Here is a 19,744-nt window from a genome sequence, read left to right as displayed (position 1 = left end):
GGCTTTATCCAAGTTCAGCAGCCACCGCTAATCAAACGCCGAAAGTTCGGATTCAGATCGACTCGAGCATGCTCCAGGTCTGCTCATCTCTATTCGATAAGGTTCGAGTTCTATAGGACCTAACATTCTCCGCTGTTCAATCATCTCTTATTACAACGTGTCTAGAAAAAATCAAGCCCTCCTACAGGTAAGGAAATGGGAAAATGTTATAGCTGCCACTTGAGGTAGAAAAATATGACTGTGCAGCCCAGTAACTAGCAGTACAGATCATATTCATAACAAACATGGTGAAGGCAGAATGGGGTCACTTACAATACTATTAGTGACATCATAACTAAGGACTTGGATGACTGAAGTAATGGTAAGGTGTTACAGCTATTGCATGTGGATGAAGTGCCGTCCATTTGTCTCTTTCCTAGTGTTCAATGGTATTAATACAGAATGATCATTTGGGCGGCTGACAGCATAGGTCAAGGGAGGATTTTTTTCATTTAATGGAGAAATTGCTATTTATAGACTGGTTTTGACCTTCTTGTAATTAATCAAGGTTTGTAAGTATAAAAAGGAGACTGAACTTCATGGACCTTTTTTTAACCATTGTGTAACTTTCTGCAGTTGTGTTTTGGCATCTTCCAAGTATGTAATCCCTAAACCTCCTACTACAACATACTTCCAGGCCAGAATAAGCGTGCACGCGCGAAACAGCTGCATCCTCTTTGGGACGCACCTGTAATGTGACCTGTTTGCCGGAGATCCACCCTGTTTGGAAGCAATAAAAAGCACTAAATGGTGATTGGCCAGTGCTTCTTCATTCTTTCTACAGTATATTGAAGTGTCTCTACAGTAGAGCCCCACTGACATAATGCTTCAGAAGACATCGTTCCATACATAATAGACTGGCCTGGAATCCCTGTTGTCCTTAGAGACAGTGCCGAGTATCAACCTATGCTTCTGTGACTCTGATTGCCTATACCTACTAACCTTTGGACAGGCTCGCAGGACTACCATCTCCAAACCTCAGTACCAGTTATCCCCTCAACATCCCCAGTAACCATTGCTGGCCTCACAATGAAAACTATGACTTTGCAATTTTAAGGCTTTATGCAGAAAACCCATTGTTCATCAGTAGCGGGTTCTCCTTATTGTCTTCAGTCTGTGCGTTCTCCTCCTTATGCTACGTATCTGTGGATTGTACTATTATTCTGTCACCATGTTCTTTGGTTGACATATTCCTTTGCAGAAGAACTTTGTGGACCTTGTGATGACAGAACCATTTCAAGCAGTGATGTAGACTTCCAGCAATCCGCCAACACTGTGCATCCTGTAAAAGACTGAGAGCGGGAGCCCAAAGTTGAGAATTGAAAACCATACTGAAAAGCCATAGTACTCCAGCTCCAGACCATTTGCATATTGAGGATGATCTCCAAAAGCTGACATGATCCAGAGCTGCAAAACAAAGAAAAACATCTAAGGTTGTAGTTTTTGAAGAGGACCATCAAAAATTTCCATGTTAATTGCATGCAGAACATTTATATACTCTGTGTGCATGCTGTGTATGTCTTTTTATATTGCTCCATCATTGGTTATACTAAATAGCCTTTAACGGCATTGAGTAAAGCACCCCATCTACTGGGCTCCCATAATTACAAAAAGAGGGAACTGGTGGTTAGGGAAGTCATTCAATAAACATTTGCCTGGACATTGTAGGAATTGGGGTGGGTGGGACTGCACCACCAAGGATGCATGTTAAAGTGGGTCTAAGTTGTGAAACATGGCAATTCATTCGGAGGACAGCGGAATTCGTCCAACCATAGAATGGAGTCTATGGCACAGGCGGAGATTTGTGCGGGCGTGAGTGGGAGGAGCGACGGAATCCGTTGTGGGTTGTGTCCGGATTCCTCAGTGCTGAGTGGAGTGATCAGGTAATCACTGTAGTTCTAACATTTAGCCAATGGCTGACATGTGGCACCATATCGATAATGAGTGGCAGGTACATGTCAGCAAATATCCGTTTTATGGGGGGCGGGAGAACAGATAAAAAAATGGATGCAATTGTGTGGCCGAGTGTGTTCGCTACACTCGTCTGTGGGCTTGTCAGCCGGCTGCCTTTGATCTCTGCTCCAAAAAGCTGGATGCAGTCCTGTGAAACTTTCAGCATCCAACCTTCAGCTTTTTCAGGCACTTGGAGCAGAGCATAGATCAAAGGCAGCCATCTGAGAAGCCAACGGACGAGTGTAGAGAAGAGATTCACTTCGTCAACACTGTAAATTTGCTCATCTCTAGTCCAGACCTTATCCCTACAATGGCTGCCAATGTAATACAAAATTATTTCATTTTTCTTTAAAACATTACTGGAAAGACTATAACTCACTATAATATTACAGAGCACTAGGAAGAGTGCCATCTCCTTCACCAGTCTGCGGCTGACACTGAGACGTCCAACGTCTTGTAAATAGGCCAGAGATGCCCGCCGCATCTCAACCATGGAGAGCCTTCGAGGGGCTTCGTTATGTTCCTCTTTGTTCTCCTTGGTCACCTGTAAATAGTATTGTTCTCTGTGCTCCTTTGTCATACCTTCTATTATGAAAATATTTTGGAACATATGCTGTAAGATCATCACGATGGAGTATACCAGGTTTAAAGTGTTCAGCAGACTCCATGTACCAGTGGCTATAATAGCAACCATGGAATAATAAGAAATGGAGAACTGACCAAGGGCAGCCCCAAGCAGGAGAATAATTTCCAGACTGCGGGTGTAGTTTTTAGGTGGTTTGATGTTCTTGTTCTGGTGATGTGTATTTATCTCTGGCCTGAGTCTTCGTCTTGTATAATGATTGTCCAGATGTTCTTTCTCATTCTCCTTGCCTACGTCTTGCATTTCAATATGGCCATTGTAGACTTCAATCTCTATTTGCTTTTCATTGTCCTCCTGCTCTTCTTCCTGTATGGTCGTGCAATACTCGATATGTTCCTGGTCCTCAAAGTTCCTATTTTGTATTCCACGTGACTCCTTGTCCTCTTCTTCCCCCTCCGGTTGCCCATGGTCTTTACACTTCTCGAAATTGCGATGTCTACATTCTTTATTCTTCATATGCCCGTTTTCTTTGCTGTGTCTATCAGGGTCTTCACCATTCCCACTTTCCTGTCTTGTATAATCCAAGTGTTTTTTGTCTTTAAAGGTTTGGGCAATTATCCCTATGAAGCAGGCTATCACCATGATGGCCAGCAGAATCATGCTGAACATAAAATAGAGGATGAAGGAGATGTCGGATACGGCTCCGGCTGAAGCTTCTATCTGATAATGGATGAAGATGCAAATCCCAGTAAGTAATGCGGCAGCACCTAGAATGGGACCATACAGGACCCCATGCAGACGAAAGCTGGGATGGGAAAACCCAGAGTGGTGGACTTCTCTTCTGCCAACGTTTCTCCACATTATGAACAGCATGGAAGCACAAATCAGACTGTATTCAAGATTGAAAGGATATAAAGTCACGTAGCCACGCTGAAAAGTCCAACACGTTGAGAATTTCGGGCAAAAGCATCCTTGGTCGTTACTTTCATCTAAGAAGAGAAGTCAATGATAGTAAAGTATGTGACAAGCATGGAAATATCCAGAAATATTACACAAGTAGTGCAGGTGTTGGGTCAGGATTACTTGCCTGATGTGCTGTTGGGTAGTAAGGTCTCCAATTCTCGGTGCACAGAGTCATTTATCACACCCAGGAGCCAAAGCAGTAAATTGGTGGTCATAGCTAACGTGATGCCCCATCTGCAAATGGAAGTGAAATGAGTGGCTGTACGGTACATGAGCTGAACGGAATAAAGTACATAAGGCTGGGCGTTTTTGCTGTCCTTTTTTTCATCCAATTTTTGCACGAAACAGGATGCATTCGTGTGCATCTGCTTTGATCTTTTTTTTCTATTGACTTCCATTCTAAAAAAAAAACGCATCAAATACATCCGTGTTTTTAGCATACACAAAAATGTGGTCGACCACAAAAAAAACAGATACGTTTTTGATCCACTTTTTATTGTAGAAAGACGGATGCACACAAATGCATCCTTTTTTTTTTTTTTTTAATACCCAGCCCAGCCTTGGGTGAATAATTTTGCCTCTTTTTTCTATCGTGATACACTGAGGATTTATTTTTATGTCGGTTTTATATATATATATATATTTTTTTGCATATCTTTGAAAAATCTAGAAGACAGTTTGTCCCTCCTGTCACATGCTGGATTCACGCCTCATTGTGCCTGGTTTAAAGTCTACCTGTCACTAGAGAAACGTCAAAACAGTGGGGGTCTGGGTCTTCAAGCTCCCACCAATCACTTGAACCTACAGGATAAAACATTTGGCTTAGCGTTCATCTCTCCTTCTCGCTGCAGGAGATGGTCCCACAGACTTGAATAGATGTCCATCCAGGGCCAGCGCATTATGCTAATTGGTGAGTGAAGATGAGGCGTCTTCAGGTTTAGTGCCTAGGGCAGCAGCAGCTGTCAATATGGCGTCAGTTAGTCAGTCAGTAATGTGTGTCAGTGATATTTGTCAGTCAGTAAGTGTGTGCGTGATTGTGCATAGCGGATGGATGGGTGAGGGGCCCGCTGAGTCTCTGTAGCCCAAGGGCTGACAAAAACCTGGATCTGGTTCTGTGTCCATCTCCCAGTGACAGTGCCCATTTAAATGGCGCTGGGCAGGGCAGCAGTACTAGTTACAGTCACCTTTGTGTACAGTGCTCTGCCTGGATAAACAACCAACTATGGTCTCCATTCTGCTGATTGGTGATTGTTCTGCAGTTGGGAGTTTCCTGTCTACAACATCATAAACTAAGAATAGGCCATTATTGGAAAGGCCTGGACCACCTACCTAATCCCATTCCATAATATACGTGTTATTCTAAATATCACATTGATATATGTTACAGTAATTTCGTTCTCTGTACCCACCTGCTGATATCGTGTTGCACCTGGATACAGTCCCTGCAGGAAATCCATAGAAAATATGTCTGGAAAGAAAATGTGTAAACAACTGAAAAAAAAGGATATGTTTTGCAAAAGCAGGTGGTACATAATGAAAATGTTCATTATTGGGACGGTTGTAAAGAATTTCGTCAGCTACTCTATATGGTGTGTGCCCTGCCGGCCAATTTCCTATTGAGGTCAATGAGCGCAATTAAATTGAAATACAACCATATTGTTACCTCAAAATTACGGCCGTATTTTGCCGTTATTTTATGGTGTTTGAACATACGCCTATTAAGTTGCTTATAATGCTGGCTCCACTATTGTTCCTCATAAAGTTCTAATATTTTCTTCTCTTACCCCCTTCCCATCTCTTTTCCACTTTTCGATTATATTGGCCACTGGTCTACATAATCTAATCTATATATTATAAATTTGTTTTCTCTATGAAAGTGTAGCTTGATCTTAAATGAATCTTTTTTTTTTTTTTTTACGCAGAATCAATTTTTATTAAAGATTTTAAAGTAAATAACAATAAAAAGATAGAGAAAAGGGTAAAGGGTCAAAATGGCATAAAGAGAAATTCTCCTATTAAGAATTAAATATGTCATTACATAGGGAACACTAGAAGTATAATATATCTGGGTAGCAGAAATAGAAAAAAATAAACTTATATCATGTTTCTAGTAATACAGTGGAGATCCAGAACACAATAAACCTTAAAGTGACTCTGTACCCACAATCTGCCCACTTGTACCTTCAGATAGCTGCTTTTAATCCAAGATCTGTCCTGGGGTCTGTTCGGCAGCTGATGCAGTTATTGTCCTAAAAAACAACTTTTAATCTAGCAGCCCTGTGTCAAATTGGCGTGGCCTAGAGTGTCTGTGCCCCTATGCCCCTATGTCTCTTCTCCCCACCCTCCTCGTCAAATCCTGCCCAGTGGCATTCCTAATGATGAGGAGGGCAAGGAGGAGGGACAGAGGGGCGGTGCAAGCCTAGGGCACAGACACTCTAGGCCACACCAATTTGACACAGGGCTGCAAGTTTAAAAGTTGTTTTTTAGGACAATAACTGTATCACCTGCCGAACGGACCCCAGGACAGATCTTGGAATTAAAGCAGCTATCTGACGGTACACGCGGTTTGGGGGGGGAGGGGGCCAGATTGTGGGTACATAGTTGCTTTACAGCTAAGAAAGAAAAAACATTCCAAACTTATATTTAAAATAAATCAGGAGGTTCGCCATTGGCCTGAAGACGTTTTACCATATCACAATCTCAAGTGCTGAAGTTGACCACCCCATAGAGAAGGAATGGAGCTCAGGCCTTGCATGCGTGGTGTGCACCACCCTGTTGTCGGGATTGGTGAAGAGTCCCAGCGGTCAGACCACCACAGGATAAAATCATGAGCTAGGAATACCCCTCAACACGAAAATGAGAGAACCCACAGAGAGACAATTGGCCGGTGTCACTTAGACATTTATTAGTGCTTATTTCCACAGCATGTGTATGTGTATACCCCTTTGTTTGCATATGGCTGTTGTATTCTGGTCCTGTGTTGCAATCCTATATTCCTTCTACCAAATCATTAAAAACTGATTTAACATATATACAGTCGCTTGGCTCATATAATGGGAATGCTGAAATCTGATGAGAAGGAGTGTAAATGAGGTAATAACCGGCCTAATAACAGCGAGCAGTCGAGCAGACCTACACCTACACTGAGCGTATTAACCATTGACCGTGTTAATAGATTACAAGGCAACATTTATTATTGAGCAGGTTACAAGCAGCTCTCTGGGGTTAGTGATACAGTAGAGGAACATATTACATTACAAAGGGTGTCTGAGCCTTGCCGTTCCCGGACCCCTGCTATGATCAGGTGCTATTGAAGGAGGGGGTTGCTGTCTGTCACTATAGCACAGTGCGCCAGCCTCTCCACAACTTTAGCAATACATTAATTGAGAGAGGGGAAAAAAAAACTAATTCCCGGATTGCCCCTTTAAATGAGATTGTTACTAAAAAGGCTTGTGGTCTCCATAGAGCCCCACAGACCCTTAGACCGTTAGCTCATTGTTGGTAGTTCAACCTCATGTACTCCATTGATATGACGTTGCCAGCTATCGGAGCCACAGCGCCAAAGTGAAGAACGAGTATTTCTATTTTTTGTTCTGGTTCTAGCCTGTGAAAAAATGTTTCAATCTAATGGAAAACCCCATTATCTTACTGTGGGCTTATTATCTTGGCCATATTGTTAGGAGTCGGCCGGCCCCTTGCCGATGTGGTCCCTGGCAACCGGCCCAGCAGAGTGCAGGGAGCATGCCGACGTCGTCCCTATCTACTGGTCAGCCGGGTTGCTAGGGGCGCGTCGTCATCCTTTGATCTTTCCACTTCTGGGGCCCTGCTGTGCCTGTGATAGAGCCTCAGTATCTGAGTGATTTCATGACCTAGCATTTAATTCTGATAAGCATTCCTGGTTTCCCTACTTTTGGCTTTGACTTTAGACTATTCTTCGGACTACGGTTTTGTACCTTACCGACCATGTTTTGCTGACCCTGCTATTCTGACTATGAGTTTGTGTTTGTCTGTCTTGTCCTCGATTTGAGTAACGCCTGTTCAGGCAAGGGACCGTCAACCAGTTATCCGCTGCCAGTTAGGGCAGTCAAGGTACTTAGGCAGGGACAGCGGGTGAGTGCCAGGGCTAGGGCATCACCTGTCCCCTGTCCTGGCACATATACTATATTTTAGACATGCAGTTGCAATCCAATTATAGTTCTTGTCTACAGGACAACATGTGTGTGAATGGACTCATGAAGCACAAATTTCAATTGTATTTTGTTAGGTATATGGTTGATTTTGTCACGTAATGTGAAGCTATGAACACTAGGGCAAAAAAAAAAGCAAAAGTAAAAAAAGCAAAAAAAACATGTTAAATGTCTCAATGTCTTTCCTATTACCTCTTCTTATAAAACTCATCATCTATTCAAAAATAAATCCAAAACATGGCATAAACATAGCACAATGGTTACCTGTATGACTATAAAGATGATTTCCGTGACAGAGAAGACAATATCAGTCGGCAGCTTACATTTCAGCAGGGTTGTATCGTAGCCAATTTTAAAGACGGCCACTAGGAGGCTGCAGGTTCCAAACAGCACAAGGCAAACTGTGGAGAAGGAGAAACAGTTGTAATTTTGAAGAAACATCAATTTGTATTATTATTATTAATATTTATATTTAAAAGAACAGTTGTCCAGCCCATATCTGTATCACAACATTTTAGTTCAGATTCTTCAGTGTAATTAATTTTTAAATCATGTTGTATATTGTTTAACACGGTGCCTCTCAAACTTTTTTAGTGGAGCCTCCCCCAACAGACAAAATGATGCCTGGGCCTCACCAGACTGACCATGAGACCATGCTGGGGCCTCACCATCTATGGTTGAAATCCATGCAAATATAAAGCCTATTGCACAATCTACCCTAAACTCCTAAACTCTGTATAACAAATAATATAAGTACAAAATGAGAAATAATGTTCCTGGAGTTACATATCAGCAAAAAAATTGGACAGAAGGAGAGAAACCTTGGAGGACAGCTCACAAAGACTGGAGATAATTTCCCTTGGAGGGCAAAATAGATACTCCATCTCCTTATTGGCACACCTCCTATGCAATGATAGAGTGCCAAGTGGTTGGCATGCATTTCCTATATAAAACATTTTCCCATTTATTCTATCAAAAGCCATGTACCTCTACTGTTATAAAAGTCCAAAACATTAATATATCATGCTATTTCTACTGGATGTTGAACTCTGTAAAAAAATAAATAGAGAAATAAGAAATAAAACTATATGAATGTGGTATTGTTATAATTGTACAGAATAAAATATATATTAAATAAAATATAAATTAAATATCCCATAATAATAACTGCAGCCCCCTTTTCCCGTGTTTAAAGGAAAAAAGGGTAAAAAAAAGAAAAAAACATAAACAGGTTTTGTATTGCCATGTGCGGAAATGTCCGATCAATTAAAATACAATCCTGCGTAAATGTAAAAAAATACAAAACGGCAGAATTCATTTTTTTTTTTGTCCTATTATACTCCACAAAAATGGAATAAAAGTTGATCAGAAGGACAGATCTACGCAAACATGGTACCAATGAAATAAACAAACAAAAAAAGATTATGGTGCAATACAATTAACCCCAACACAGCTCCATAGATGGAAAACCAAAAATTAATTAACCAATAATTAACCAATAATTAATCAGAAAATGGCAATTGAATTAAAAAAAGAAAAAGGTTGGAAATTTTTTAAAGTAGTAAAACATGAAGGAAATGAAACAAACTAGGCATTGTTGTAAGTGTACCAACTGCACATGATCACAACAACAGATGGAGCCTCTCTACTGACCTCTTAGCCATAGTGCCCCAGCATGGTGGTCCTGTAGAACTGCTGAATATCTTCTTCTGCGTGGCCACAGTAAATAGTAGATTGCCCATGCCGAGCTGCAGAACATAAGGACTGTAAGGAATATATAAGAGTTCTTGGCAGGCATTGAACTGATAACTACACTGCTGATCAGTGCGGCCCCCAAGAATATCACATTCACAGCCAAGAGCCCCGAGAAGAGTCGTCCGGTCCCCCGCGCTCGCTGATGATGGATCAGGGCCGATGGGCAATGTCGGTGGAGCCAGGAATGCTCATAGTTTATACTGAAACCTTCATGGGGGACAGAATGGTTGGGCTCTGTGGGTCCCATGTCTAAAAGGGGAATAAGAAGTATACAATATTAAATCTCATTATCCAGAGCACATTGGGGATATTTATACATTTTCAATCCTATATTTTCAAATGCTATAGAGAAGCCTAGGAGAAGAAGAGCAGAAACTCCCCAAAAAACCTAGAGTATATTGCTTTTACAAACAAGTCCATGTACCCGTACCAAAAGAACCAAATGGGCAGAAAAAAAACCCTCTGGATGTTTTAAAGAAATTGAATAAAGAAAAGAAAGAATAAAAAAAATCGAAGGAATGAGGATTTGCTGTATATACTGTATGTTCTGGCTGGTTTTAGTGTAGCTATATGAGGAATTATATATGAGCTATATTATAATATTAATGTACTTATTATGCTGAGCAAGTGGCATCCTCTGATATATATATATATATATATATATATATATAAATAGAAGCTCAATCTGCTTAATAATGAAGGGAGGTTTCTTCTTGTCTTGTTTTGCTCATACACCTTGTCAGCCAGGAAATGGATTGGGGTTTGCCCTGACTCATCCTGTCCTACTTTTGCGTTTTCGTTTTTTCCTCCTCGCCTTCTAAGACCCATAACTCTTTAATTGTTCCACCTACAGGGTAATGTGGGGGCTTGTTTTTTTCAGGAGCAGGTGTACTTTGTAATGGCATCTTTTCAATCAGCCAAAATATCATTTATGGGGTGAATTTGGGTCAAAGAATGCGATTCCTCAAATTTTGGGGGGGTTCCATGTTTACGTAATGCACTTTATGGTAAAACTGGCATTTTTCCTTTATTCTATAGGTCAGTCTGAACACAGCGATATGCATGGTTACTAGGTTTTCTATCATTTTACCATTTTTATCAGCAGTAAAACATTTTTTTGCAAATAGGCATATTTAAAATGGCCCTATTGTAACTCCTATAGCGCTTTTATTTTTTCACCTTTGGGGTCGTATGAGGTGTTATTTTTTGCGTCATTATCTCTTTTTATTAATTTTTTTATACAGGCAGGTTTAGATCACTGCTTGCTGACTGTGAATGAAAACATTCTAGTTCCATACAGAGTCTAAGAACATCTATAACACTTATAATATACAGAGCTGAGACACAAAGACAGGTACATATGCCTGCACTCAGTGACTGCAAGCAGAGATAGAACTATAACGTTTCATATTACAGAAACCTAGGCTCAGGGACACATGTAAGTCTATGAAAGCAGCACAGGTGCATGGAGATGATACAGATAATGTCTCCTGGGGGTCGGGTTACCAAGTGAATAGAATAGTAAATAGTAGACATAGGGTGGTATTGGGAAGGGGTATTGTTAAGAATATTCTTTTTGCTACCCAGAAACCCCTTTTATCCCTTTAATGCATGCAGTGTAGAGTTTTTACAGCTACACCACACTACGTGCTATCCAATCCTGATGCCTAAGGTGTTGCTAAAAGTCTGGGAAATCAGGGCACTGGTTGGTGACCAATTAGGTTGGTGTCTGATCATGTCATCCCAACAGTGACACCTTTTCAATAGTGTCTGCGACATTTAAGATTTCTCATTGGTGATAGCTAGAATGGCAGTGGGGCCCAAAAAAGTCTCTAAGTCTGTTATAAGCATCTGCCTCTTAGGCCAAATAAATAAACCCCTTTGCCAGACAATTTTCATTTTTGTATTAACCCTATTATTTTTCCCTCTAAAAAGCCATAGAGCTTGTTTTCTGAAGGACCAATAAAAAAAGTTTTTTTTTTTTAAAGAAATAAGTATGTTGAATGTTATCCTATTCTAACCCCTTTGTATACAGGACTGTTTGAAAGCTAATTTTTTGTGTTTTTATTGGTAATACCTTGGTGACGGTGCAGATCAGTCTTTTTAATTGTTTTTTTTTCCAATGATTTTTCTGACGTGTGATGTGACCAAAAAATCTGCAACTTTGCCCCTGCGCTTACGTGGGAGTTACTGTTTATCAATACTGATATGCTTTAAAGCGATTCTGTACCCTCAATCTGACCCCCCAAACCTCTTGTACCATCAGATAGCTGCTTTAAAGCCAAGATCTGTCCTGGGGCTCGTTCGGCAGGTGATGCAGTTATTGTCTCAAAAAACAATTTTTAAACTTGCAGCCCTGTGTCAAATTGGCGTGGCCTAGAGTGTCTGTGGCCTAGGCCTGCGACGCCTCTTTATATCTCCTCCCTGCCCTCTTTATCAATAGGAATGCCCTTGGGCAGGTTTTCTTCTTGTCTGAACACTGCACATGGGCCTTAATGATCCAGCACATGTGCAGTGTTCAGATAAATGATGAATAGGAGAAATACTGCCCAGGGCATTCCTAATGATCAGGAGGATGGAGAGAAAACAGAGGGGCGTCGCAGGCCTAGGGCACAAACAATCCAGGCCACGCCAATTTGACACAGGTCTGCAGGGTTAAAAGTTGTTTTTTAGGACAATAACTGCATCACCTGCCGAGCGGACCCACGGACAGATCTTGGATTAAAAGCAGATGTCTGACGGTACAAGCAGTTTGGGGGGGGTCAGATTTTGGGTACAGAGTCGCTTTATAGGGGTATTTCGGGCAGGGTCAGCAGTAACTGCTGCATAAACACTGTATATTTGCTTCTAGGTTCCAGGACAGTGATATCAGCCGTGCAGACTCCGCTTGAAATTTCCGTCCAAATTCCGTAGTTTGCGCATACCTTTAGATTGGTGTGGCTGCATGCCATGATATTCTATGTGTGAACCCAAACTTAAGCCCTTTTCAAGTATATAAAACATAGATTAATCATAATTAGTGATGAGCGAATAGTGAAATAATTGAATCTCCCCGATATTCGACTATTCGAACGAATATTCGATCCCATTAAAGTCTATGGGAACAAGTATTTGTTTATTGAAAAACATCTATTCGACTACTTGGAGGTCACCAAGTCCACAATGACACCTCAGGAAATGATGCCAACACCACTGGAATGCAACTGGGACAGCAGGGGAAGCATCTAGCACCCCAAAATTGCCGGTAATAAAGTCTCAAGTCGATGTTATACAGGTGAATTACCTGGTTATTAAAGGGTGTATGAATATTTTTTATGTAAAGCTGGACTGCTGTATTATGTAGCATGTAGCACTTGGTAAGCAGAGTGCCTTATAGTAGCACAGCAGCCTTCTAGTACCACCCTGTGTATTTATGTATGACGTAGCAACACGTAGCACTGGATGAACACACGTACTACTCTATTTTTTTTAGATCGAGCAGTCTAGCACGTATCAGCAGCACAAAGCACTTGGTCAGCAGAGTGCTTGCACTACCCTTTGTATTTATGTATGACGTAGCAGCATGTAGCACTGGATGAACACACGTATATATGTTATTGGGTCATGTGACTATGCCATCCAATCATTGTTATTCTCGTTTCTCGCGATGCTACGTACACCAAGGAGCTGTGGCAGCCTCCCTGCATGTTGATTGGCTAAAAAAAAACAGAGAAAAAACAGGGAAGAAGGGGGATTTGAACGCTCATCGAATATTTGGCGAACTATTCGATATTTGATACGATCAAATACTTTACTATTCGAACCAATAGTATTCGATCATCACTATTCATAATCAAGAATACAGTGTGAACCCAGCCTAATAAGGGGATCCCTCAAAATCTGTCGTATTTAGGCTACTGTATGTTCGCAAAAGATTTTTTAGGTGGAAATAGGGCTGTATTTTGAAAATTACAGCTGTAAATAAAGAGCATAATTGTTTCCTGATCCCAAACAGTTAATTCCTTGAAAAAAACAGGTTGCTGACTAGGGGCTATGCTTTATTTTTATTGGAAAACCCATTAATGGTGCGGCTGAGTGTTGCATAACTAGAACTGATGCCGTAATCTTTATGCTTAACTTTAAGTTTATATTTTAATAGATCTTAACAGACGTAGAAGGAGAATGGTAACGAAATCAATGGGAAATGTATGTTACATAATCCCAAAGTAAACTGTATGGCAAAGACAAGTCAAATAAGAGACGTTACGGTATTTGCTGCGATGATTAATTATTATGGGAAAAGACCGGAAAACTATGGTTTCTAGACAAAACTATTTTATTAGTCATACTGTACATTAGTCCAATCAAAGGGACCTAAATAAGATATAGTTTGTTATACTGTATGTATGTTTAAGTCAGCATCTATTTTTGTGTTGCCCTTCTACATCACTGTGCCGTACTATCCAAAATGTTCAAATCTGTTAACATTTTACATATCTATAGCTGTATCTCAAAGCAGATCTATCATAATAATATGATGTTCTACGTAAATGGTTCTTGTCATTTTAAACAACTTTTTTCCATTTAATATCCTATGTGTATTCTAACATACTAGTCAATATCTTTGTTTACTAAAACTGACTCCTTATTGTAGAAAAATAACTCCAATATTTTGGCCAGTAGGTGTCTCCCTCCTCTGCAAACTGCTGTCCACTGCCTATTGGTAGGAAAAAAACTGTCTCAAGCAACAGCTAGATCAAGACAAATTACAGGAATGGAACTGCACTGTGTTACCACAGCCTTAAGCAGTCAAGGGCATTTGTCAGCTTTAATCAATCACAGCCTTTATTTCTCCATAGCAGGTCAAGAACACTTTCTGGAAGACACACCCCAATAACCCAAGATTGTATCTTGTCCTGCGACACTTTCTCAAGGTACGTCCTGTCAATTATTTTACGACCATTATAATTACAGCTATAAAATGAATAGGTTTTGGAACAAAAAGCTGTCTCTCTTTCAGTTTAATACAGGATAATCTCATCCCTGAAGGGCATCGATACCTACCTAGGTTTAATATCTTCACACCATATCTGGTTACTACCACTCCCAACATACCTTGATGCACACTGGATGGGTGAAACTATTCCAAGTAAAACAACTACTCACTAACCAAACTGAAGACAGCTTATACTTTATCTCCGCACTATTCCCTGACGAACCCATGCACCACATGGGGGAAACACGTTGGAAGTGGAATCACAATCTTTCTGAAAATTCTGTACATTTATAATGGAACACAGAGTGTGCTTGTAATAACAAATGTTCCGACAAGTTATGTCTTAGTCAATAGTAATCAGACCCGGTAGGACTACTATATCCATTTTCTCACGTTTTCTCCACCTACCTCAACTTGACCCCAGATTTTAGTGAAATGCAAATCCATGGGATTTGAAAAAACATGCTGCTTTTGCATGTATGCCCTTTTTAATGGAATAGTAACTGTAATATATGGTTTGTATATACGGGGTGAATTAAATTTGATGGTGGAAAACTAAGGAAATGGAAATGGAATGGAAATGGCTTATGCCACAAATAGAGGAAGATCTGCCACCAAACATAGTCCATCAGCAGAATGGGGAACCTTCACATGTCTTTTTGGATGTTTGCCGATAACTGAATAAAACTCTACTACATGGCCGGCTTCAGTCAGGGTCAGGGCCGGCTCGAGGCTTTTGCGGACCCTTGGGCGACAGAGCCTCAGTGGGCCCCTCATCCATCCACTATGCATCCATCATCCACACACTATACACAATCACTTGAGACACCATGAACATATACAAATTCACATTACTGATGCTGACTGACTAAGGGCCAGTTCATACTGAGCAAGATCGTTGGAATTCCGCGACGGAGATTTCCACCGCGGAATCCCGCCATGCTCAGTGTGTTACTGTAAGTGAATGAGAGGGCGCGTGCTCGTCCGCTCCCTCTCCTCTCTGCTCAAAGAAGTAACATGTTAGTTCTTTGAGCGGAGAGTGACGGCAGCGGACGAGCGCGCACCCTCTCATTCACTTACAGCAGCACACTGAGCACGGCGGGATTTCCGCCGCGAAATTCCGCCGATCTTGCTCAGTGTGAACTGGCCCTAACACTGACACACAGCACTTACAGCTCAGTCTTCTCCCTCTTCCTCTCTGTTGGGCTGCTCTCCACACTGTAAGGTTGAGGACCTTCAGGTCATGTGATCAGGTCCTTCACCCTTTTTGGTCTCCTTTGTCTTCTGATGTTCATTGCTCACCCTGCACTACAGTGAGGAGGCTGAACATAAGAACATGGGCCAGTCTCCCTCTCTGGGCCCCTATAGGGGCTGTGGGCTCCGGCACTTGCCCAGGTAAGCCTTGTGCTGATGCCGGCTCTGCACATCGACCTATTTTGCTCTTGCCTCCACTTTAAACATTTGTATAGATAAAACTCGGATAGATTGTGTGACTTTTCATGGTAATAAACTCATGTTCTGTTCTGTCAGTGACGAATACCAAGACTATAATTTTGCACCATCCTTACTGAATCACCCCATACATAGCACAGACATGACTTACAGTATTACAGCCTATAGTGAATCAAACATCTTAATACTAATTCTCATAAAAATCCTAAACCAAGTATTTCCCGTCCTGCTGCAATTATAGATTATAGCATTGTGTCTAATATTTTCTACAGTTACCTGTAATTACAAACCTCGCTTGGGTGACACTATTAATAGAATGTTCTTTTTAAAGTACATCATAAAAAAACAGACTCTCATGTAATTCTTATGTGAAAAGCTGCGTGACTGCTTCTCTAGCCTTCAAAATCTGAAAGTGAAGATCTGGTTTCAAGACGTTGATCATCCTGGTGTAAAAAGATTATGTTCACACACAGTAAAATAACACTAAAATACGGCCGTAATTTATCAACTTTATAAAGCGCTCCATTGAAGTCAATGGGAAATTGGGAAGCAGTGCACACGTAGTATAGAATAACGGCTGTAATTGAGTAGGACCATCAAATGTACTCAGCTGTATTTTTTTAAACCTGTTCACCTTCATCCTTGGTGCTGTGCCTGTACTTTTTGTGATGTAATCCTGTGTCTAGTAAGGCCGTTTGGAGCACTGTCCCGTCCCCGGAACACCGATATGGCCGGCTCCACTGATTTTTTAGAAGGGGCGGTCAGTGGCGGATCAACGCTCTGGGGGGCCTAAGCTACGCCCTCAGTTTCCTCAAATGGCCATACTGGACACAGGATTACAGTACAAACTGCATGAGGAAACAACGCCGAGGATAAGGGTAAGAGACTTCCCTTCATCCTCCTTTCCTTGCCCTGTGCGCAATAAAGAGCTATTAGCAGATTAGATTTGTCTACTTTGCTGACATTTCCCCTTTAAACAAAATTTCAAGAATCTGTAGAAATTTTTCTAATTTTTTTTTTTTTACAATGTCATTAAGGAAACACAGGGATAGATAGAACATATAGGGCAAACACAAACGTCCTAAAAAGTGCGATCAGTCTTCTGTATTTACCCTTTGGTAATGAAGTCTGTCCGTGTGTGAGAGCTGTCAGCACCCTTTAAGAGCTCTGTTTATCATGCTTATCCTGGTGGTAAGTTGTGTCTTCATACACAAACATTAGTGCAAAATAACTATATAAAGTGTGACATGTGAACAAAGCCGTATGATGCAGATAGATAGTGCACATAAATTTGTAAGCATGTCTATTGGAAAATATCAGCACCGTACTAAATCCTAATTGCGGACAGTAAAAAACAAAACAAAAAACAGCACAGATCTCGGAGCATTCTGTCTACTTTCATCTCGCTCTATCCCAAATATATCAATGTATGTAAGGGTTAAAACTTGCAGCATAGTTGTCAATAACATCAACCTGCTAACACATCATGCAAAAATCCTGCTGCGTGTGATCATAGTAATAACATTGATATTAGTCACGACTAAACAAGCATGTGCTCCAAACTTGCTATATACGCTATATACTGGAGACTACTCTTTTAAGTTTCTGTCTCTGACGGAAATCACGTTGCAGTCCTGCCTTCTGCTTTATGTAGAACACCAATAAGACAAACAAGTTATAAAGAGTGAATTCGGCTACTTGTCACCACTTTCTAGATTTTACACTTTCAAAAAGTATCTTCTTTTTGTTTTCAGTTTTTTTTTGTTGTTGTAATTTTTGCTTTTTAGATTTTAAAATATTCCAATATTTTGTACTGGCCCTTCACCTAAACCTCTCCATAAGTGTTACCATACAAAAAGAACGTCAGAGCGATCTGTAATCTACAAAGAGATCTCCGGCTAATCTGATTACACATTAGAAAATAATCCTGAGTCTCCGATGACAGAATACCCACCTGAAGATTGAGGCTCTTCCTCAGGCTGCCCGCTCTGATGTGACACCTTGAGTTCCTTACAGGCTGCCTGTGACTGCTCCTTACTTCTGCCCTGTAGGGCAGGTGCATTGATTTTCCATGTTTGCTCTATGAATAATCCTCCAATTGTATTAATTACTTTAACAAGTGGCCTATTAATGCCAAACCTTGAAAGCGCCGCTAATTGTCACGGCAAGTGCGTACATGAGGAAAGGGCCGGGAAGATAACCACAACTACATGGCAGACAGCCTCTAGACTTGGAATAGAAAGTTGCTAACACTTGTAGAAAGGTGTGTTGTAAACAACCATAACTAAGAACAGAGGGTGAGAAATCAGGACTGTGCAGCCAAGTACCGAAGAGAAATAAGAGCAAGGCTTAAACTCATTACCGGGGATTAGCTGTCCAATCCGCTCCCTGGGGCTTATCGAGAACCAATAATCCTGCATGATCAATTTTATAATTGAAGTCCTAAAAGCCAGTGGTAGATTCAGTTTATATTGTGGTAAGGCTATTCATAGAACTGTGTAGGCTTATTTGAGTACTATATATGTATATAATGGGTATCACAAAAGCTGGCATGCATATTGGGACATGGGGTTCAGTCCCACTGGGCTAATATCAGCATAGAGTTTGGATGTTGTCGCTCTTTAGGTATTTTTGTCATAGAGTTTTAAGTGGTTAAACTAAGAGCATAGTTGTATAGAGCTTAACAGTATAATCAATCTCATGCATACCTTTCTTTTACAGATGGAGTCCTCCAGTGCTGAGATAGAAGTCTTTTTATTATTATTGAAATGAGATCCAAAAGCCGAGGAGGTGTTCACCCTGGATGCAAAAGCCCAGCTATGTATAGTCTAGTATTTTCCTGCAATGTCCTTTTGCTCACTTATACCTTATACTTATATTGTGGCTTATACCATTGTAGAGATTCAGCAGATCCCCTATTCACAGCAGTTACAAGAATCCTTTGTCTCATATAGATAAGGAGCCCTTTTACAGGTCAATTATTGGGCTAAAGAGCCTGTCAAAGAGACAGCGATCAGCTGACAAACCAGCAAGTGCTCATTCTCGGCTGTTACCAAATAATACATCCACACCAAGACCACATATTACCAACATATAGTGACTAAATAATATGACCATATAACCGCTATTACTATCAGACAGTGACCATATTGGGATTTTTCTAGTTAACATGAGCTCTGCAGACCATATAAGTGATTACAGTGCAGTTAAATCTAATAGCTTTGATATAATGTCTTCTCTGGTTGTAGAACCCTCTATTCAACTCACCAACCCTGCCTGACTGTGGACTGTGTTCTACTAACTGGGGGCAATTCTCCCTACTGTAAAGCAACTCTAGTGGGATGCTACCTATTAGGGCCATCTCTTTACTTATGAGGAGGCAAATCTCTACTCACTGAGGGGGACCTAGCTCCCTACTGTGGGGTACCTATCCTACGAATACCATACCAAAGTGTACAGCCTTAGCTGTTTGTCTGACAGATTCTCTGGGTTTGAGTGAAGGCTGAAAGTAATTGTCATGGTGGTCTAGTCCAGATGGAAAAGAAAAGGAAACCGTCCAGAGAAGATGTCACGGCGAGTCACTGGATGTAACTGTACTGTTATCACTATATTGTCACTATATGGGGGTAATGTTCATCTGTGTATAGTAATCTGTATACAGTAACAGTATGGTGGTATGGTGGCTGCAATCTACATCCAGTTTCTCTAGACAGGCTCCTTAGACTTACAGAATCAATGGAACTGCTTCACAGAGGGGCAAAGGTTTCCTCCCACTGGGGGCGGGCTGGCCCACCCCCAGTGCTTTAGCCCTGGCCGGTGCTTGGTAAAAAGTACCAC

The 19,744-nt window shown here is 41.0% G+C and overlaps 1 protein-coding gene across 1 annotated transcript; it reads right to left on the bottom strand.

Annotated features, from left to right (window-relative positions):
- Nucleotides 1-1,082: 1,082 nt before the first annotated feature.
- LOC138772257 (proton channel OTOP3-like) lies at nt 1,083-17,938 on the bottom strand. Its single transcript, XM_069952529.1, has 7 exons — nt 17,862-17,938; nt 9,379-9,729; nt 7,990-8,126; nt 4,948-5,006; nt 3,663-3,772; nt 2,372-3,564; nt 1,083-1,446 (listed from the first exon to the last, which is right to left on the bottom strand). Exons 2-7 carry the CDS (start codon nt 9,725-9,727, stop codon nt 1,276-1,278), a joined length of 2,019 nt encoding a protein of 672 aa, XP_069808630.1. The 5' UTR covers nt 9,728-9,729; nt 17,862-17,938; the 3' UTR covers nt 1,083-1,275.
- Nucleotides 17,939-19,744: the final 1,806 nt, after the last annotated feature.

Source organism: Dendropsophus ebraccatus, chromosome 14 (genome assembly GCF_027789765.1).
Source record: "Dendropsophus ebraccatus isolate aDenEbr1 chromosome 14, aDenEbr1.pat, whole genome shotgun sequence".
NCBI lineage: Eukaryota > Metazoa > Chordata > Amphibia > Anura > Hylidae > Dendropsophus > Dendropsophus ebraccatus.
This window is presented reverse-complemented; position numbering and strand designations above follow the sequence as displayed.

Excerpts from the sequence above, each read along its gene's own strand:
- LOC138772257 (XM_069952529.1), bottom strand. The coding sequence starts at position 9,727 with ATGGGACCCACAGAGCCCAACCATTCTGTCCCCCATGAAGGTTTCAGT. Across the intron at positions 8,127-9,378 it reads TGGGGCACTATGGCTAAGAG|TTTGCCTTGTGCTGTTTGGA; the intron begins GTCAGTAGAGAG and ends CCTTCTCCACAG. Across the intron at positions 3,565-3,662 it reads ACTACCCAACAGCACATCAG|ATGAAAGTAACGACCAAGGA; the intron begins GCAAGTAATCCT and ends TTCTCTTCTTAG.